General features: G+C 45.4%; 1 protein-coding gene across 1 annotated transcript in view; it reads right to left on the bottom strand.

Moving 5' to 3' along the window:
* Positions 1–9,096: 9,096 nt before the first annotated feature.
* LOC122945314 (acyl-coenzyme A amino acid N-acyltransferase 1-like) overlaps positions 9,097–16,913 on the bottom strand; it is a 49,293-nt gene continuing 41,476 nt past the window's right edge. The window contains exon 4 of the mRNA XM_044304367.1: positions 9,097–10,607. Coding sequence (XP_044160302.1) covers positions 10,029–10,607 — 579 coding nt within the window. The 3' untranslated portion in view covers positions 9,097–10,028. The remainder of the gene's footprint in view (positions 10,608–16,913) is intronic.

The following is a 16,913-nucleotide window of genomic DNA, read 5'->3' as shown; positions in this document are numbered from 1 at the left end:
TTTCCCTATCTGTTCCCCTAATAATTGAGTCTCCCACTACCAGCACCTGTCTGGCCTGCCCTGCTCTCCTGGTCCCCTGCTTACCGGAGCTGGCATTCCCCTGACTGGCAGAGGAAGTGTCTGGCTGCGGCAGTGCCATCCCTGGACTGACATCCCCCTCATCTGCCAAACGTGCAAACTTGTTGGGGTGTGTCAGATCAGGGCTAGCCTCCCTGACACTCTTCCCTCTACCCCGCTTTCTAACTGTTACCCAGCTAGCTACCTCACTTTCCTCAGCCTCCTCTCTGTCACCCTCTCCCTCATCTACCCCCAAAGAGTGCTTGCTCGGTGAGAAGCAAACTCTTTTGCAAATTGTCAATGCCTCTCAGTGTTGCAACTTGCCCATTTAGAGACTCGATTAGCGATTCCAAACAGGTAATTTGCTCACATCTTGAACAAAGATATGCACCCTTGAACTCCTGTTCCAGGACTGCATACATCATGCAAGATGTGCACTGGACTGCGTTGTCAATTGTGCAACACATACTAAATGGGGATTACACCAGCAAAGTAAAAAATACAATATAATGTAGTACTAAGAAACTGGCTAATTACAGTCCCCCACTGAAGTCCCTGAATCTAAAGTCACTTAATCTTAAGTCACACACTTACGCAACCACACTTAAATCAACCACGTGTCGCGGTCAAACTCGCGTTATATATCTCCTTATATAAATAAATATAGATACAGCTCACTACACCAGCCTGGTTTGTCTCCCCTCTGGATTCAAAGAGGCTGTGCTGCTCACACTGCTGAGTTTTTATAGTCTCCTAATTAGACAACCACACCCAAATTAGACAGCCACACCCTAATTACTCACCTGTGCAACCCCTGGAGAAGGAAAAAAAAAGTGTTATCACAGCATACAATACAGTCAAATACAGCCACTCAATGTCCACAAATAATTTAGCTCTCAGATACTCCCTCACTTAATCTTAAGTCACACACTTACGCAACCACACTTAAATCAACCACGCGTCGCGGTCAAACTCGCGTTATATATCTCCTTATATAAATAAATATAGATACAGCTCACTACACCAGCCTGGTTTGTCTCCCCTCTGGATTCAAAGAGGCTGTTCTGCTCACACTGCCGAGTTTTTATAGTCTCCTAATTAGACAACCACACCCAAATTAGACAACCACACCCAAATTAGACAGCCACACCCTAATTACTCACCTGTGCAACCCCTGGAGAAGGAAAAAAAAAAAGTGTTATCACAGCATACAATACAGTCAAATACAGCCACTCAATGTCCACAAATAATTTAGCTCTCAGATACTCCCTCACTTAATCTTAAGTCACACACTTACGCAACCACACTTAAATCAACCACGCGTCGCGGTCAAACTCGCGTTATATATCTTCTTATATAAATAAATATAGATACAGCTCACTACACCAGCCTGGTTTGTCTCCCCTCTGGATTCAAAGAGGCTGTTCTGCTCACACTGCCGAGTTTTTATAGTCTCCTAATTAGACAACCACACCCAAATTAGACAGCCACACCCTAATTACTCACCTGTGCAACCCCTGGAGAAGGAAAAAAAAAGTGTTATCACAGCATACAATACAGTCAAATACAGCCACTCAATGTCCACAAATAATTTAGCTCTCAGATACTCCCTCACTTAATCTTAAGTCACACACTTACGCAACCACACTTAAATCAACCACGCGTCGCGGTCAAACTCGCGTTATATATCTCCTTATATAAATAAATATAGATACAGCTCACTACACCAGCCTGGTTTGTCTCCCCTCTGGATTCAAAGAAATCAAACCACCCTATTTGGAATTTTTTGCCCGCTTCCTACTATGTATGGATATGTGAAAAAAAAAAAAGCTATGGCTCAAGGAAGATGGGGAAGAAAAAACGAAAAAAACTGGTATCTTAATGGTTAAAAGGGTTATTCAACCCCTATTATGCCCCCAAAATGCCAGGCACCACATACAGGTAATACTTATGCTCGGGGGGGGGGGGGGAGGTGCAGCTAGTAGCAGACGAAAATTTGCCTCCCTAGAGTCACCTGTGATGCTACAAAGGCTATTTCACATTGATCGTGGCCTGCTATTAACTGCGCCCACATCGCCGGATGTTTTCATCCATGAGACGGGGGGATGCAGTGGCGGCCGTGCGGGCATCTGGAGGGAAGTGGGTGCCGGAGAGTGGGGTAAGTATACCCTGTATGAGGTGCCCAGGCATTATAGGGGTTGGATAACCCATTTAACTCCTTTATGCTGAAGCTTAGTTTGCATAACCCTGCAAGGTGACTGAGTGGGGATGTGCTGCTGCTGTGCTGGCTGGGCACACTGTCCTCCATCAGCAAGCAGAGTTTATGGGGGGGGGGGAGCACACTGTCCTAAGTCCTTTATCTATGAGCCTACAGTGTCCCTTCCCCAACCCCACAGGAACTCTGCTTGCTTTCTGCTGCCCTCCTCCCATAGAGAATACCCACATGAACTTTTTTTTTACTCTTCTTACTGTGGGCAGCTTGGCTGTGGCACATATCAGGGGCAGGCAAGTGTTTATTCTGGACCGCTGGCGGTGATGCTGGAGGGTGGGCAGCTATGTTCAATGACTAACTGTTCTCCAGTCCGGTCCGGTGGGTGACTGATGGCTGGACCCACCGTTCTATAGATTGCGGCTGATGGCTGGATCCACCCCAGGATCCAACTGGGAAATCTGCAGCAAAAAATTCCTCAAAATACGCACAAGTTCAAAAATTATGTGACCAGAAGTGAAGAGCAGCATCCACTATACAACTAACCTTCCACAACCCACCCTATACATCACCTTTTATCCCCATCGTCCACAATACCCAACACCTAATTCACCTATCGTCCAACACACTACTAACCTACTACGCCCATCGTCCACCATACTACTGACCTCCCACAACCAACTACATCACCTACTACACCCATTTTCCACCATACTGATCATCTACTACACCCACCATCCACCACACTACTAACCTACTACATCTATCATCCACCATACTAATATCATACTCCTCACCTACTACACCCATCATCCATACTCCTCACCTACGACTCCCACAGGATCTGACATGCCTTTGCTCCTGGATGGTTGTTGGCACCTGACGTATACTCCCTCCTCCTCTCGTGGTACCGCAGCGCCCTCACCTTTGTGTACAGGAGGCTCTTCACCTCTCGCAGGAGGCTCACAACAAACTTCCTGGATTTCCTTGTTAGCAGCGCATGGGGGTGCGGGGATCCCCGGTGTGTGGAGGCTCCTGGCCGGGCATGCCTGGATGGACTGGTAAGACAGGGTCAGGGTCTGTACTCAGGACATCAGCGCGTGGGCGGAAGGGGGGCCCTGACTGAGTATAGGGGAAGCAAGTGTAACATCCCAGAGTATGTTACTAAACTCTGATTTCCCCGCTACAACATGTCAGGTATATACTTATCGTCATCTTGTGTAATCTAACATTGTATTTCCCTGTATATGTATTTTCCAGGTCTGTTTGATATATTATGCTGTAATTTCCATGTGCACCAGCAAGTGGCAGCAATGTGTTCAGTAGACCTTAGCCAGTTTAATATATCTAGGCTGGAATAGTTCATTCCAATCTAATCTCCCCTGTGTGAGCAGAAGTGGGCTGTTCCCATGTACTGTCTCATGAGGAGGAGAAGGAAGTTAAGTTAGTGTACCATCCACCCCTGCTAGGGGCAGGCTGTGTTAGTAGCAGCTCCCAGCTACAGGGATCCCAACCTAGGATCAAGCCTCGGCTGAGGCGAAGGATCACTCTTCCCAGTCTGAGCCTTTCAGCCTCGACTGTGGACCACCAAGCAACACCTCCAGAACTACAGATCTCCAGGAAGAACCATTCCCTGCGAGCAGTCCTGTGAGTACTTATCCAGAGTCCAGGAGAAGCCAAATTCCTCCTCAGCTAGTCAGGCCCATAACAAGACAGACAGAGCAGAAGATAGATAGCTGCCAGATTCTCCAGGCACATAGTATAGAAGCAGAAGAGATATTGATCCTTGCCATACATTGCTTAAACCTGCTGGGACCTAAAGACTATTGCTGTAACTCGTATGGATTTCTGTTGCCATTCAGTAAAGACAAGTTGGATTATATTATCAGTCTGGATCTCATTTACTGCTACCAAAGTTCCTCAATTACTCCTATTAACAACACTCATTTTATTGCAAGTGAACCAGGATCCAGGAGTCCAGCCGTACCCAGGTAGGAGACACCGTTGACACTACACAGAGACATTATCCCCCTCTGGCATTCCTCACCTGGTACGTGAGCTATAACATCTTAAAGGGCCCTGCAACAGTGCCTGCGCAAGCTGCAATTGGCGTCACGAACAACTCAAACATATATATGCATATCCTGACCCACTGCATCATTGACCATTGTACCAGTGTCCTGCTCATTGCACAAGCAGGGCCCTGAACAGAAGAAAAGAAAAGTGGGCAGGGCCTTCCATGTAACGGGCCCCATAGCAGCTGCATGGTCTGCCTATATTGGCAGTATGCCACTGCTTTGGAGAACTCAAGATATACAATATGACATCCATTGATTCACAGTGGTCAAGTCTAGAACTTACCTCCTCATAGAAACTATTTAAATTAGTTTGACATGACTGATTCCTCATGAAACCATGCTGATAAGATGTTATAGTCCTATTTTCATTTAGGTACTCCAAGATAGCATCTCATATACCACTGCTATACCTATTAGACATGTAAAAAAATTTCACTAATTTGTCTGTTACATTTCCGGGTGAAATTCACCAATTGTTGGCTGTGATATACAACTGCTATACCTAGTAGACAGATAAAAAAAAAATCACTAATTTGTCTGTTACATTTTCGGGTAAAATTCATACATTTCTGGGTGTGATATACCACTGCTCTACCTAGTAGACAGGTCAAAAAAACTCACTAATTTGTCAGTTAAATTTTTGGGTGTGATATACCACTGCTATACCTAGTAGACAGGTAAAAAAAAAATCTCTAATTTGTTCCATTTTCGCGTGAAATTCACCAATGTTTGGGTGTGATATACCACTGCTATACCTAGTAGACAGGTAAAAAAAAATCACTAATTTGTTACATTTTCGGGTGACATTCACACATTTTTGGGTATGATATACCACTGCTATTACCTAGTAGACAGGTAAAAAAAAAATCACTAATTTGTCTGTTACATTTTCGGGTGAAATTTACCAATTTTTGGGTGTGATATACCACTGTATTCCTAGTAGACAGGTAAAAAAAAAAAATCTCTAATTTGTTTGTTACATTTCTGGGTGAAATTCACCAGTTTTTGGGTGTGATATACCCCTGCTCACTAATTTCTCTGTTACATTCTTAGGTGACATTTTACCATTTTTGCCGTGAATAAACTCCTGCTCTGCATAGGTGACAGGGACCGAAATTTAAAAAAATAATCTGTTCCATTGGTGGGTGACATTAACCCATTTCTGGCAATGAAAACTCCCCCTGCTCTGCATAGGTGACAGGGACTTAAATTTCTAAAATTCGTCTTTAATTTGCCCTTTCATTCGATCCTTCTGCTTTAATAACTTGTGCCACATTTCTGCTTCATCCCATTGAAGCCATTGACCTCCCTTGGATGAGGTCTCCCTTTCTCACTCTCCCTCTCCGGCGTGGAACCCTCATTCGCCGATAACCGTGATCAACATGGTAGGCTCAGAAAAGAACATTGAAAGTTGATAGAGAAGATATCCAAATGAATGGTGGACGTCACAGGGACGTGCGATCAGGCAGAAGTTATCTAGAGTCAACAAAGCGGCAGCAGGGCCTCTCCTGACTAACGTTTCTAAATCCAAAATACCCCAGTGACATTCCCTATAATTTTTTTTATTAATCATTCCAATAACAGGGCATCTTAAGAGTCCTGTATTGTTATTTATCCTCACTACCTCCCCGAGTCAGGAGTGGGCAATTTCTGCACGCCCCCTCCTTAACTTGGAAGGTTATGCTTCAATAGTTTGTCCCACATTTCCGCTCAATTACATTTAATTTCATCCATTGACCTCCCTTGGATGTAGTATCCCTTTCTCAGGCTCCCTCTCTGGCCTGGAATCCCGATTCCCTGCCACCCGTGGTCACCATGGTAGGCGCATAAAAGAACATCGAAAGTTGATAGAGAAGATATCCAATTGGATCGTGGACATCACGGGGACGTGTGACATGGTGGAGCAGTATGTGTGCACATGCCTACACGTACTGAATAATGGGTCAGCCCCCTTCAACTTCTGGGTCTCCAAATTGGGCACATGGCCTGAGCTTGCCCTTTATGCCTTGGAGGTGCTGGCCTGCCCTGCAGCAAGTGTATTGTCTGAACGTGTGTTTAGCACGACTGGAGGGGGTTATCACAGGTTATATTTCCCAATGTTTTGGGGTGTAGCCTAATTTAAAAAAATAAAAATAAATTTAAAACCAAAAAGCAGCGTAGGCTACCTCCTCCTCCTCTATAGCCGCTTCCACCTACACCGCCACATCCACCGCCTCCTCAACCTCCTACTCCATATGGACCTTGTCCTCCTTGATCAAGATTATATATATTTTTTTAAACGTATTTTATGTTATTTGATGTCATTTCCCTATCCACATTTGTTTGCAGAGCACTTGCCATGCTCTTGACCACATTCTGATGCCATTTGCAGCCCTCTAGCCTTTTCCATGACATTTTTACAGCCATTTTAGTGCTCAAAAGTTTGGGTCCCCATTGACTTCAATGGGGTTCCGATTCGGGGTCAAGTTCGGGTTCAGAACTTGAACTTTTTGCAACGTTAGGCCGAACCCGTTGAACCCGAACATCCAGGTGTCCGCTCAACTCTACTTGTAAACTATTACACAGAGTATTAAACAGAATTAAAGGAGACAGAACCAATCAGTATTTAAAAATATATGCATATATGTTTAATAAAGTTTTATATGAACATCACCGCTGGCGTGTTGTGCATTTATAGGAGTTTGTGAGCTTAAAAGGAATACTGACAGTGACCCAATCTGTGTGTGTACCATTAATAACTGCCCTCTGTTTTCTACCACTGAACCAGTTACTTACCCACATACAAACATTTTCTCCCAGTCCAAGCATTCTCATTTTATATACTAGATTTTTATGTGGCACAGCGTCAAATGCTTTGGAGCAGGGGCATACATAGAAATCATTGGGCCCAATAGGAATAATCTGAATTGGATATTTTTTTTTCAATTCCGCCCTGTTTGCAATTCTTTGCCCGCTTCCCACTACATATGGATATGTGAACGGAAAAATAAAAAAAGTTATGGCTCAAGGAAGATGGGAAAGAAAAAACCTCTGGTATCTAAATGGTTAAAAGGGTTATCCAACCCCTATTATGCCCCCAAAATGCCAGGCACCACATACAGGTAATACTTATGCTGGGGGGGGGGGGATAGTGCAGCCAGTAGCCAACGAAAATGAGCCTCCCTAGTGTCACCTGTGATGCTACGAAGGCTAGTTCACATTGATCGTGGCCTGCCATTAACTGCACCCACGTCGCCGGATGTTTTCATCCACGAGACAGGGGGATGCAGTGGCGTCCGTGTGGGCATCTGGAGGGAAGTGGGTGCCGGAGAGTGGGGTAAGTATACCCTGTATGAGATGCCCAGGCATTATAGGGGTTGGATAACCCATTTAACTTCTTTATGCTGAAGCTTAGTTTGCATAACCCTGCAAGGTGACTGAGTGGGGATGTGCTGCTAGTGTGCTGGCTGGGCACACTGTCCTGAGTCCTTTATCTATGAGCCTACAGTGCCCCTTCCCCAACCCCACAGGAACTCTGCTTGCTTGCTGCTGCCCTCCTCCCATCTAGAATACCTACATTAACTTTTTTTTGTATCTTCTTACTGTGGGTGGCTTGGCTGTGGCACATATCAGGGGCAGGCAAGTGTTTATTCTGGGCCGCCGGCGGTGATGCTGTGGGGGTGGGGGGCGGCCTGGCTATGTTCAATGAATAACTGTTCTCCAGTCCAGTCCGGTGGGTGGCCAATGCCTTTCTCAGGCATTCTTTAGTGCTGCAAAAACCACCAAACTGAGATCAAAGGTCGGCAAGAGGGTTGGCATGATTTCTAAATTGTATTCCCAAAGCCACTCACCACCCTTGATGGAAAATCATCTATTTATATCAGCTATTCTCTTTCTAGGCTTCTTGCCTAGAAAGAGAAATTGAAATACAGAAGATATAGTGGCTCACCTGGTATTTTAGAAGAAGGGCAGATCTGGAACTGGACACTGGAGACTTTAATGACACATATGCAAAAAGGCATGTTGCAAATAATATTCATTGCTGTTATCGTAATGGCTATCCAGAAGATAGGGCCTTTCATGAGAATATGACCCCTGGTGCTGAGGAGATATCATTGTGACACGCACTGCGCTGCTACATCTGTGCAAAGACCAAATGTGTTATACAGTTTTCTGTACCGCATGTGACCTGTGCGGTGTGAATGGGCTGGATACCTGACTGGTACATTTAAATACCTAAGCTAGAGCCTTTCTTCTCAGCCAATGCAGAGGCAGAGACTAGCACAGGGCTGGCCAACCTGCGGCTCTCCAGCTGTTGTAAAACTACAACTCCCACCATTCCCTGCTGTAGGCAGACTGGGCATGCTGGGAGTTGTAGTTTTGCAACAGCTGGAGAGCCGCAGGTTGGCCAGCCCTGGACTAGCAGATAAACCAGTTGCGGTGCTGACATCAGTTACTTTGTCTAATGGGAATGTGAGCTACACAACAGACGTACACAGAAGCCTGCGTAGACTGGGCTTTTGCCTACAGAAGGCAGAGTACTGGCTAGCAAGGCAGCATAGTAGCTCTCACGGAGGGCACTGTAGTTGCCATTGGACATTGTGGCTATCATGGGAGATATGTGGTGTAAAATCGAGGAACCTGGGCAGCAAACTCTGCAGATATCATTATAGCTGGAAGAAGCCATTATGCTGGTCTAGGCCAAATGGAAAGGACATCGAAAGGGAAGAACTACAATCAAAAATGTCAACTCTGAGTCATTGGATTAAATTGTTGTTTATTGTTGTTTAGTGGTAATAATTGTTTATTTTATAGCTGTTGAGAGGTCTGATATACATATAATTTTTCGGGGGTAGTACAAGAGGGAGACATAAAGAAATTTTCCTGTGATTAATTACATTTCTTTGTTAGATCATGCAAAGCATAAAGTTTCATATTCATTCTGGCAGCTTGTGGTGGTCTTATTCCCTTTCAGATTCACTTGTACATGGGCAGTGGAGTGATTCTTGTTATTGTTCAGATACTGTAAGCCAATAAAATTTGTGCACTAGAAGTGCTTCTTCTCGCCAGCACTGAGCACATTAGGTTCAGAGAAGCAATCAAAAGAACGCGATGGGGCGTCATAACCAGTAAGTAAGTATTACCTAAACACAGACCAAACGAACTGACTGGGAAGGACTTCAGTAACCAAGAACATATCATATACTTCTTTTTTACAAATGGCTCTAGAGCAGGCTAGATCATTATCAGTTGTACAATATATTTTTGTTTTAAGCCAAGATTCTGGTTGTGAGCTTTGTAAATATCTGCTGTCCTTCATCAGTTTAGTGGTTTTTGTGCCACCCTCATCACTGTGCCATACATTTACAGTATTGGAAGTAAATATATGGTGTGTGTTGCCAAGAGTTTATAGGCCAACAATGACAAAAACTAATAAAACTAATACACTATGTTATGCCTAGTGCAGGGCCTGAGGGCGCGATGCATAACCCCAAAGAGAACACCCTTGTCCCATCAAGACCTGCACTAGAAAATTCATATAATATTAATTAATTCACTGGTTGAATATAATCAATTCAGATATTGCTTCAACAATGCAAATACTTAAGCTTATACAAAATGGCATTATAGCAAGTACATTTCAATGATTTAAGAAAGTCAGTAACAGTTTGCCTGACATAATAGATGTTTCCTTATAATCAGTTTTATAGATTGCTAGAAAGATTCAGATGCTGACGAAAGAACAACTGAATTTCTCTCCAGACTGATTCCTCTGCTTCACAATGAGGGATCATCTCTCCACCCGCTAGGAGTGCTATATTATGGCCACGTAGGAATGAGGCCCAGCAAAAAGGGAATCCTGGAGGTTCTATTTGATGACCGGCTCCTGGATAGGAGATCATCCTTCCATTGTTCCGTCCATGTTTCTTCATTCTGGATAAAGCCACTTTAGCATAATGTTTACTGTTAAAATATTGATCAGCTTCCCCAGTAATATAAAGGATGTGCCCTTGTGCTCTCTCCACTGGAATGGATGAAGCAGGAGAATCTTCATAAAACCCAGCAGTTTTCAGGAAACCATCTGCAGTAATCACCATCTTCTCCTGCACATAAGGTGTTCCTTTAATAAGAACTTTACCTTCATGGTACATTGTGCCACCAAATACATAGCAAGTTCCATTAATGCTAACTGTAGCCCCTACTTGTGGTAAATAGGAAGCCAATACCAGGGCAACCTCTGCACCTTTTGAGGCACCCAAAACTCCAACTTTAGGCTTAGAAACCTAAAATAAATAAGATGAAATATTTAATTCTTGCTGGTGTCCAAAGCTTAACAAAGGTTTCAATTTTTATTGCAAAACCTCCCACCACCCTCAGCTGGTTCCCTTTCTTGTAAAAACAAATAAATTAACACAAAATACCAGTACTTTATGGATTTGTTTGTTAAGTCTTTAAAAGCAAATTGCAGAATCTGGACTACAATAGATTGGTGTGTGCCTATGATTCAAACCATATTTTAACTGTGCAGGCAGTGAACGAAGGGGGGGCATCCCAACTTCCCCTCGGGGCAAATTCTGGACTTTTGGAGGTCTCTTGCCTGGTGGTGGTTGGGGTGCTCTTGATGTTAAGAGGGAATGAGCAGTGGAGTGCAAGGCAGGAGAACAGGAGGGTAGATGATAATGATCGGGTATAGATACTACAGACCAAGCTGGCTTGAATGTGGTAAAATAAGGTCTTCCCTTTACTGAATAGATAATGGAAGTCACAGTACAAATATATGTATGCAGTAGGCACAGTCCTGAACTATTTTACACAGTAGGCTTTTCTCAAAAGGCTGCGTATAAGACGTAGCTATTATGATGGTAATCTTCCCATAATGACCAAAGGCGTACAATTCCTCAATATTTCTTGGCAGTGACGGTTTACCCAAGCCACAGGCAGTAAAGTTTACCCAAGCCATACGAGTGCTTTACCTTTACTTACCAAGCACAGCCTCATGGTCGTAAACCATCTGCAGTAATTCAATCAATCTTTCCCTAAGAGGTAATTCCCAGCAAAGTGGCTTTTTCTGGTAGCTTTTACTCACAGGAATAGTGTTTTCCTGTATAAGGATTACTTGGCAGCAACACACACCAAACGAGTCTTCACTCTAACCTAATTACTAGCAGACTCCATTAACCATGGGAAAATGGGACCAGCCCATTAACTGGCAACTGTAACAAAGAAACTGCCAGTTAACTGTTTTTACTCATACATAGGGGGAATTTACCATGAGGGGAATATTTAAAGTCACTTTTGCTTGAGTCTGTGTTGGAGTACGGTATGCCACATTTATCATACTTCACATGTTATTTAACAAATTTGCCTCATCCTTAAACCTAACACTTTTGTCTAGAAAAGCTACCCTACTTTTCCTACTCCAAACTCCTACTGGAGCAAGTTTGAGCAAGTTCAAAAAGTGATGTAAGCCCCATTTTCTGACTTTTTAAAGCCAGAATTCTGAAGTGAAAGCATGATAAATTAGGACCATAGTCTTCTCAGGTTACATAGCACATAGATCAGAATCAGTATCACAGTAAACATCTTAACAACTCTGACAGTGAACATAGTATTATCCCTTTAGCAATAAACCTGTTATTAACCCTTTAGCAGTGAACCACTGGGTCCCAATTTCAACTGTATTTGTGTCCTGAGGGCACAGATACAGTTAAATAAAATGGTGAAGCAGGAAGATGTCAGCTCCCTGCTTTACTATTCCTCAGCCTGTGTATTCCCCAGCAGGCAAGAGAAATTCAGTGACGTTATCGTATCTTCTGGGCTGAGCAAAATAGAACACAGGCCAGGGGATGCTGTGCTCCATTCATTGGAAAAGTGGGGCTTGGTGTGTATTATTTTTTTAAATTTTATTAACGGAGCATTATTGTGAGGGGGCACTACGGGGGCAAAACTATTGTAAGGGGGCACTAAAGGGCATCAATATTGTGAGGGGGCACTAAAAGGGGAAGCACTATTGTAAGGGGGCACTAAAGGGCAGCACTATTGTGAGGGGCACTAAGGGAGAAGCACTATGTGAGAGGGCACTAAAACACTAAGGAAGCATTTTATTGTGTAAAGCACTAAGGGGGCATAACTGTTGGGGTTACTTTCAGGACATTCTGTGAGGGAGCACTAAAGGGTGTGGGGATTCGGTCTGGTAGACAGGATAAGCAGACACAGCATAGAGGCACCAACCAGTTCTTAAATCAAACAGTTCAGTGTTTATTCACACTCTTGGCAAGTTCATAAACAAAAAGTCACATTCAACACAAAAACCCACCTTTTGGTTTTGGTGTTAGGCTACTTTCAAACTTGCGTTCGATGCGGATCCGTCTGGTATCTGCACAGATGGATCTCCACCTATAATGCAAACGATGGTATCCGTTCAGAACGGATCCGTCTGCATAACAGCCTTTTCAGATCTGAGTTTTCAAGATCGTGAAAACTCAGATCCGACAGTATATTCTAACACAGAGGCATTCAAGTTAGTATATTCTAACTGTGTACATAACTGCCCCCTGCTGCCCCTCTTACAGGGGGCTGTGATCCGCACAAACCCCCCTGGAGGGGTTAATTGTGCGGATCACAGCCCCCTGATCGGGTGCTGCCAGGCAGCAGGGGCTAGACCCCCCTCCCCCCAGTATTAATGGCCAGTGCGGCCCCCCTCCCTCCCCAGTATTAGCATTGGTGGCCAGTGCGGCACCCCCCTCCCTCCCCAGTATTAGCATTGGTGGCCAGTGCGGCCCCCCTCCCTCCCCAGTATTAGCATTGGTGGGCAGTGCGACCCCCCCTCCCTCCCCAGTATTAGCATTAGTGGCCAGTGCAGCCCCCCTCCCTCCCCAGTATTAGCATTGGTGGCCAGTGCGGCCCCCCCTCCCTCTCCAGTATTAGCATTGTGGCCAGTGCGGACCCCCCTCCCCAGTATTAGCATTGGTGGCCAGTGCGACCCCCCCTCCCTCCCCAGTATTAGCATTAGTGGCCAGTGCAGCCCCCCTCCCTCCCCAGTATTAGCATTGGTGGCCAGTGCGGCCCCCCCTCCCTCTCCAGTATTAGCATTGGTGGCCAGTGCGACCCCCCCCTCCCTCCCCAGTATTAGCATTAGTGGCCAGTGCAGCCCCCCTCCCTCCCCAGTATTAGCATTGGTGGCCAGTGCGGCCCCCCTCCCTCCCCAGTATTAGCATTGGTGGCCAGTGCGACCCCCCCTCCCTCCCCAGTATTAGCATTAGTGGCCAGTGCAGCCCCCCTCCCTCCCCAGTATTAGCATTGGTGGCCAGTGCGGCCCCCCCTCCCTCTCCAGTATTAGCATTGTGGCCAGTGCGGACCCCCCTCCCTCCCTCCACAGTATTAGCATTGGTGGCCAGTGCGGCCCCCCCTCCCCCCATCATTGGTGGCAGCGGAGTGGCATTTCCGACCGGAGTCCCAGTTTAATCGCTGGGACTTCGATCGGTTACCATGGCAGCCAGGACGCTACTGCAGTCCTGGCTGCCATGGTTACTTAGCTTATACTTACCTGCGCTGTCTGTGGCCGGCCGGCGCTCCTCCTACTGGTAAGTGACAGGTCTGTGCGATGCGCCGCACAGACCTGTCACTTACCAGTAGGAGGAGCGCCGGCCGGCCACAGACAGCGCAGGTAAGTATAAGCTAAGTACCAACCTATAAAGAACAACTCACTCAAATGGTATGTAAGATAAATGGTGACACAGTATAGAGGCGAAATGTTCGTCAAGGTGCAGCTCCGGTCACATACTCTGGGTTCCAGCATACCATGGGTAACTTTGCATCTGTTGTCATGCCTTGTTAGTTAGTTTGTTATCTTAAGGATACTGATCACACCTAGCACTTTTGCCCTGCCTTATTCTGTGTGATTTGGCCACCTGCAATTCCATGCAGCCTTTTTATTATTCTGGGGTGGGCAATCTTGGCTACGTATGACCTTTTTTACCTTGCATAAGCATGCAGCATACTTACCATTATATGTCAATTTGGGTGTACCTACAGTTCACCCATATTTATGCGGTCTCATACCCGGGGCTGTGACCCCTCTTTCCCTGTCAGTTGGGTTTTGTGAGGGTGGTTGCTTTTGACCCTGCTACATGGGGCCCCCCACCCTCCTCTATCCTTGTGCCTTATGTCATTCTATTTTTTGTTATTTGATTATGTCTTAATAAATTACATATATTTTATATGTTCATTTTTCATCTTCTTTGGGGTCATTGGTCTGGTTCTTTTGTTTGGCTAAGTATAAGCTAAGTAACCATGGCAGCTAGGACTGCAGTAGCGTCCTGGCTGCCATGGTAACCGATCGGAGTCCCAGCGATTAAACTGGGACTCTGATCGGAAATGCCGCTCTGCTGCCATCAATGATGGGGGGGGGGAGGGGGGCCGCACTGGCCACCAATGCTAATACTGGGGAGGGAGGGAGGGGGGCCGCACTGGCCATTAATACTGGGGAGGGAGGGGGGTCTGGCCCCTACTGCCTGGCAGCACCCGATCAGGGGGCTGTGATCCACACAATTAACCCCTCAGGTGTGGCACCTGAGGGGTTAACTGTGCAGATCACAGCCCCCTGTAAGAGATCGGGTGGTGCCAGGCAGCAGGGGGCAGTTATGTACACAGTTTTTAGTATATTCTAACTTGAAGCGTCCCCATCACTGGGAATGCCTCTGTGTTAGAATATACTGTCGGATCTGAGTTTTCACGATCTAACTCAAATCCGATGGTATATTCTAACATAGAGGTGTTCCCATGGTGATGGGGACGCTTCAAGTTAAAATATACCATCGGATTGGAGAAAACTCCGATCTGATGGTATATTAATAGGGACTCCTGACTTTACATTGAAAGTCAATGGGGGACCGATCCGTTTGCAATTGCACCATATTGTGTCAACATCAAACGGATCCGTCCCCATTGACTTGCATTGTAAGTCAGGATGGATCCATTTGGCTCCGAACGGCCAGGCGGACACCAAAACGCTGCAAGCAGCGTTTGGGTGTCCATCTCCTGAGCGGAATGGAGGCGGAACGGAGCCAAACTGATGCATTCTGAATGGATCCGCATCCATTCAGAATGCATTGGGGATGTACGGATCAATTCGGGGCAGCTTGTGAGAGCCTTCAAACGGATCTCACAAGCACAACCCCAAACGCAAGTGTGAAAGTAGCCTAAGTTTACACCCAGCTGGCAGTTCTAACTCAAAGAGTCCATGAATAGACTTTAGGCGGCCTGTTTCCCCTCACACTGGTCTCAGACCTCCAAGCCCAGCACAAGCCTCAGATCCCAATATAGAGATTCTTTCTGCTGAACCCAGCTGTCTTTTAAAGGCAGCTAGGTGTTGTCAAAACCCGGACCAGCACATAAGTCCAGTCCAGTGTTTGACCCCACCTGGTCGCTAATCAGTCCAACAGTACACACTGGGAGGAAAATACCTGCCTCCCCATACAACTCTCTTTACTGTGTCACAGGGGACATAACTACAGTACTGTGTGGAGAACTAAGGGGTATAACTATTGTGTGGGGGTACTAAAGGGGCATCACAGCTGTGAAGAGGGCACTAAAGGAGCATTCTTCTGTGAAGGAGCACTAAGTGAGCATTACAACTTTGAAGGGGGCACTAAATGAGCATTCTACCGTGAAGGGGGCACTAACAGTGACTAAACATCACTAATGCAATGCAATGCTGGATGAATAAACATCACCAATTTTTCTGAAGAATATAAGTAGTGCTTCATTTTTCCCTATATCTAGGGGACATTAAGGGAGCATTGTAACTATGTGAGGCACAAAGGGGACTGAGCCAAATAAGGCATGTTAGAAATTGGGCAGTGTTAGAGTCACGGTTTAGTGTAAAGAAAATTGCTGCAGCACTGTAGATATTGTCCCACATTGAGCTTTTCAGAAGCCTGCAGTACAGTGGAATCCATACATTGCATATATGTCAGCAGTGTATTGATGAGACACACTGAACTTCGAGTGCCTATTTTGTCCGTAAAAGGGTAAAAATAAGTAAAGTGCATTACAAAAATTAATTATAGGGCATTTAGAAACGTTTTAAATAAAATTGTACGAAAGGTTAGTTACCCCTAAAATGGGTTGTGCCACAAAACATTCTACATATTTCAAAGCAGCACCTGTATCTGAATATTTTTGTAATTGCACTGGCACTCTCATAGAAAATGGCTTTCTACAAGAATAGGACATGTTCTATTTTTTTGCGGAACAGAAGTGTAGATCCGCAAATGCGGATGCGGACAGCACATTCCGGCCCCATTGAAAATGAATGGGTCCGCACCTGTTCCGCAAAATTTCAGAACAGATATGGACCCATTTTGCGGACGTGTGAATGGACCCTAAGTGATAGGGAAAAGAGCTGCAGCAGAAAGGACATGCTCCCTGAGAAAAGACACACCCCTGAGCTGACAAGCCAGATTAGAATCTGGCAGAACAATTGGAGCAATGAATGGGGAGATCTCTGGTTCTGTGTGAAGTACAGGGCCGGTTCCAGCTTTGTTATAAAGTGATTGTCATCTACTATATAATGTCTGATTTCATTT

Source organism: Bufo gargarizans, chromosome 8 (genome assembly GCF_014858855.1).
Source record: "Bufo gargarizans isolate SCDJY-AF-19 chromosome 8, ASM1485885v1, whole genome shotgun sequence".
NCBI classification, from domain to species: Eukaryota; Metazoa; Chordata; class Amphibia; order Anura; family Bufonidae; genus Bufo; species Bufo gargarizans.
This window is presented reverse-complemented; position numbering and strand designations above follow the sequence as displayed.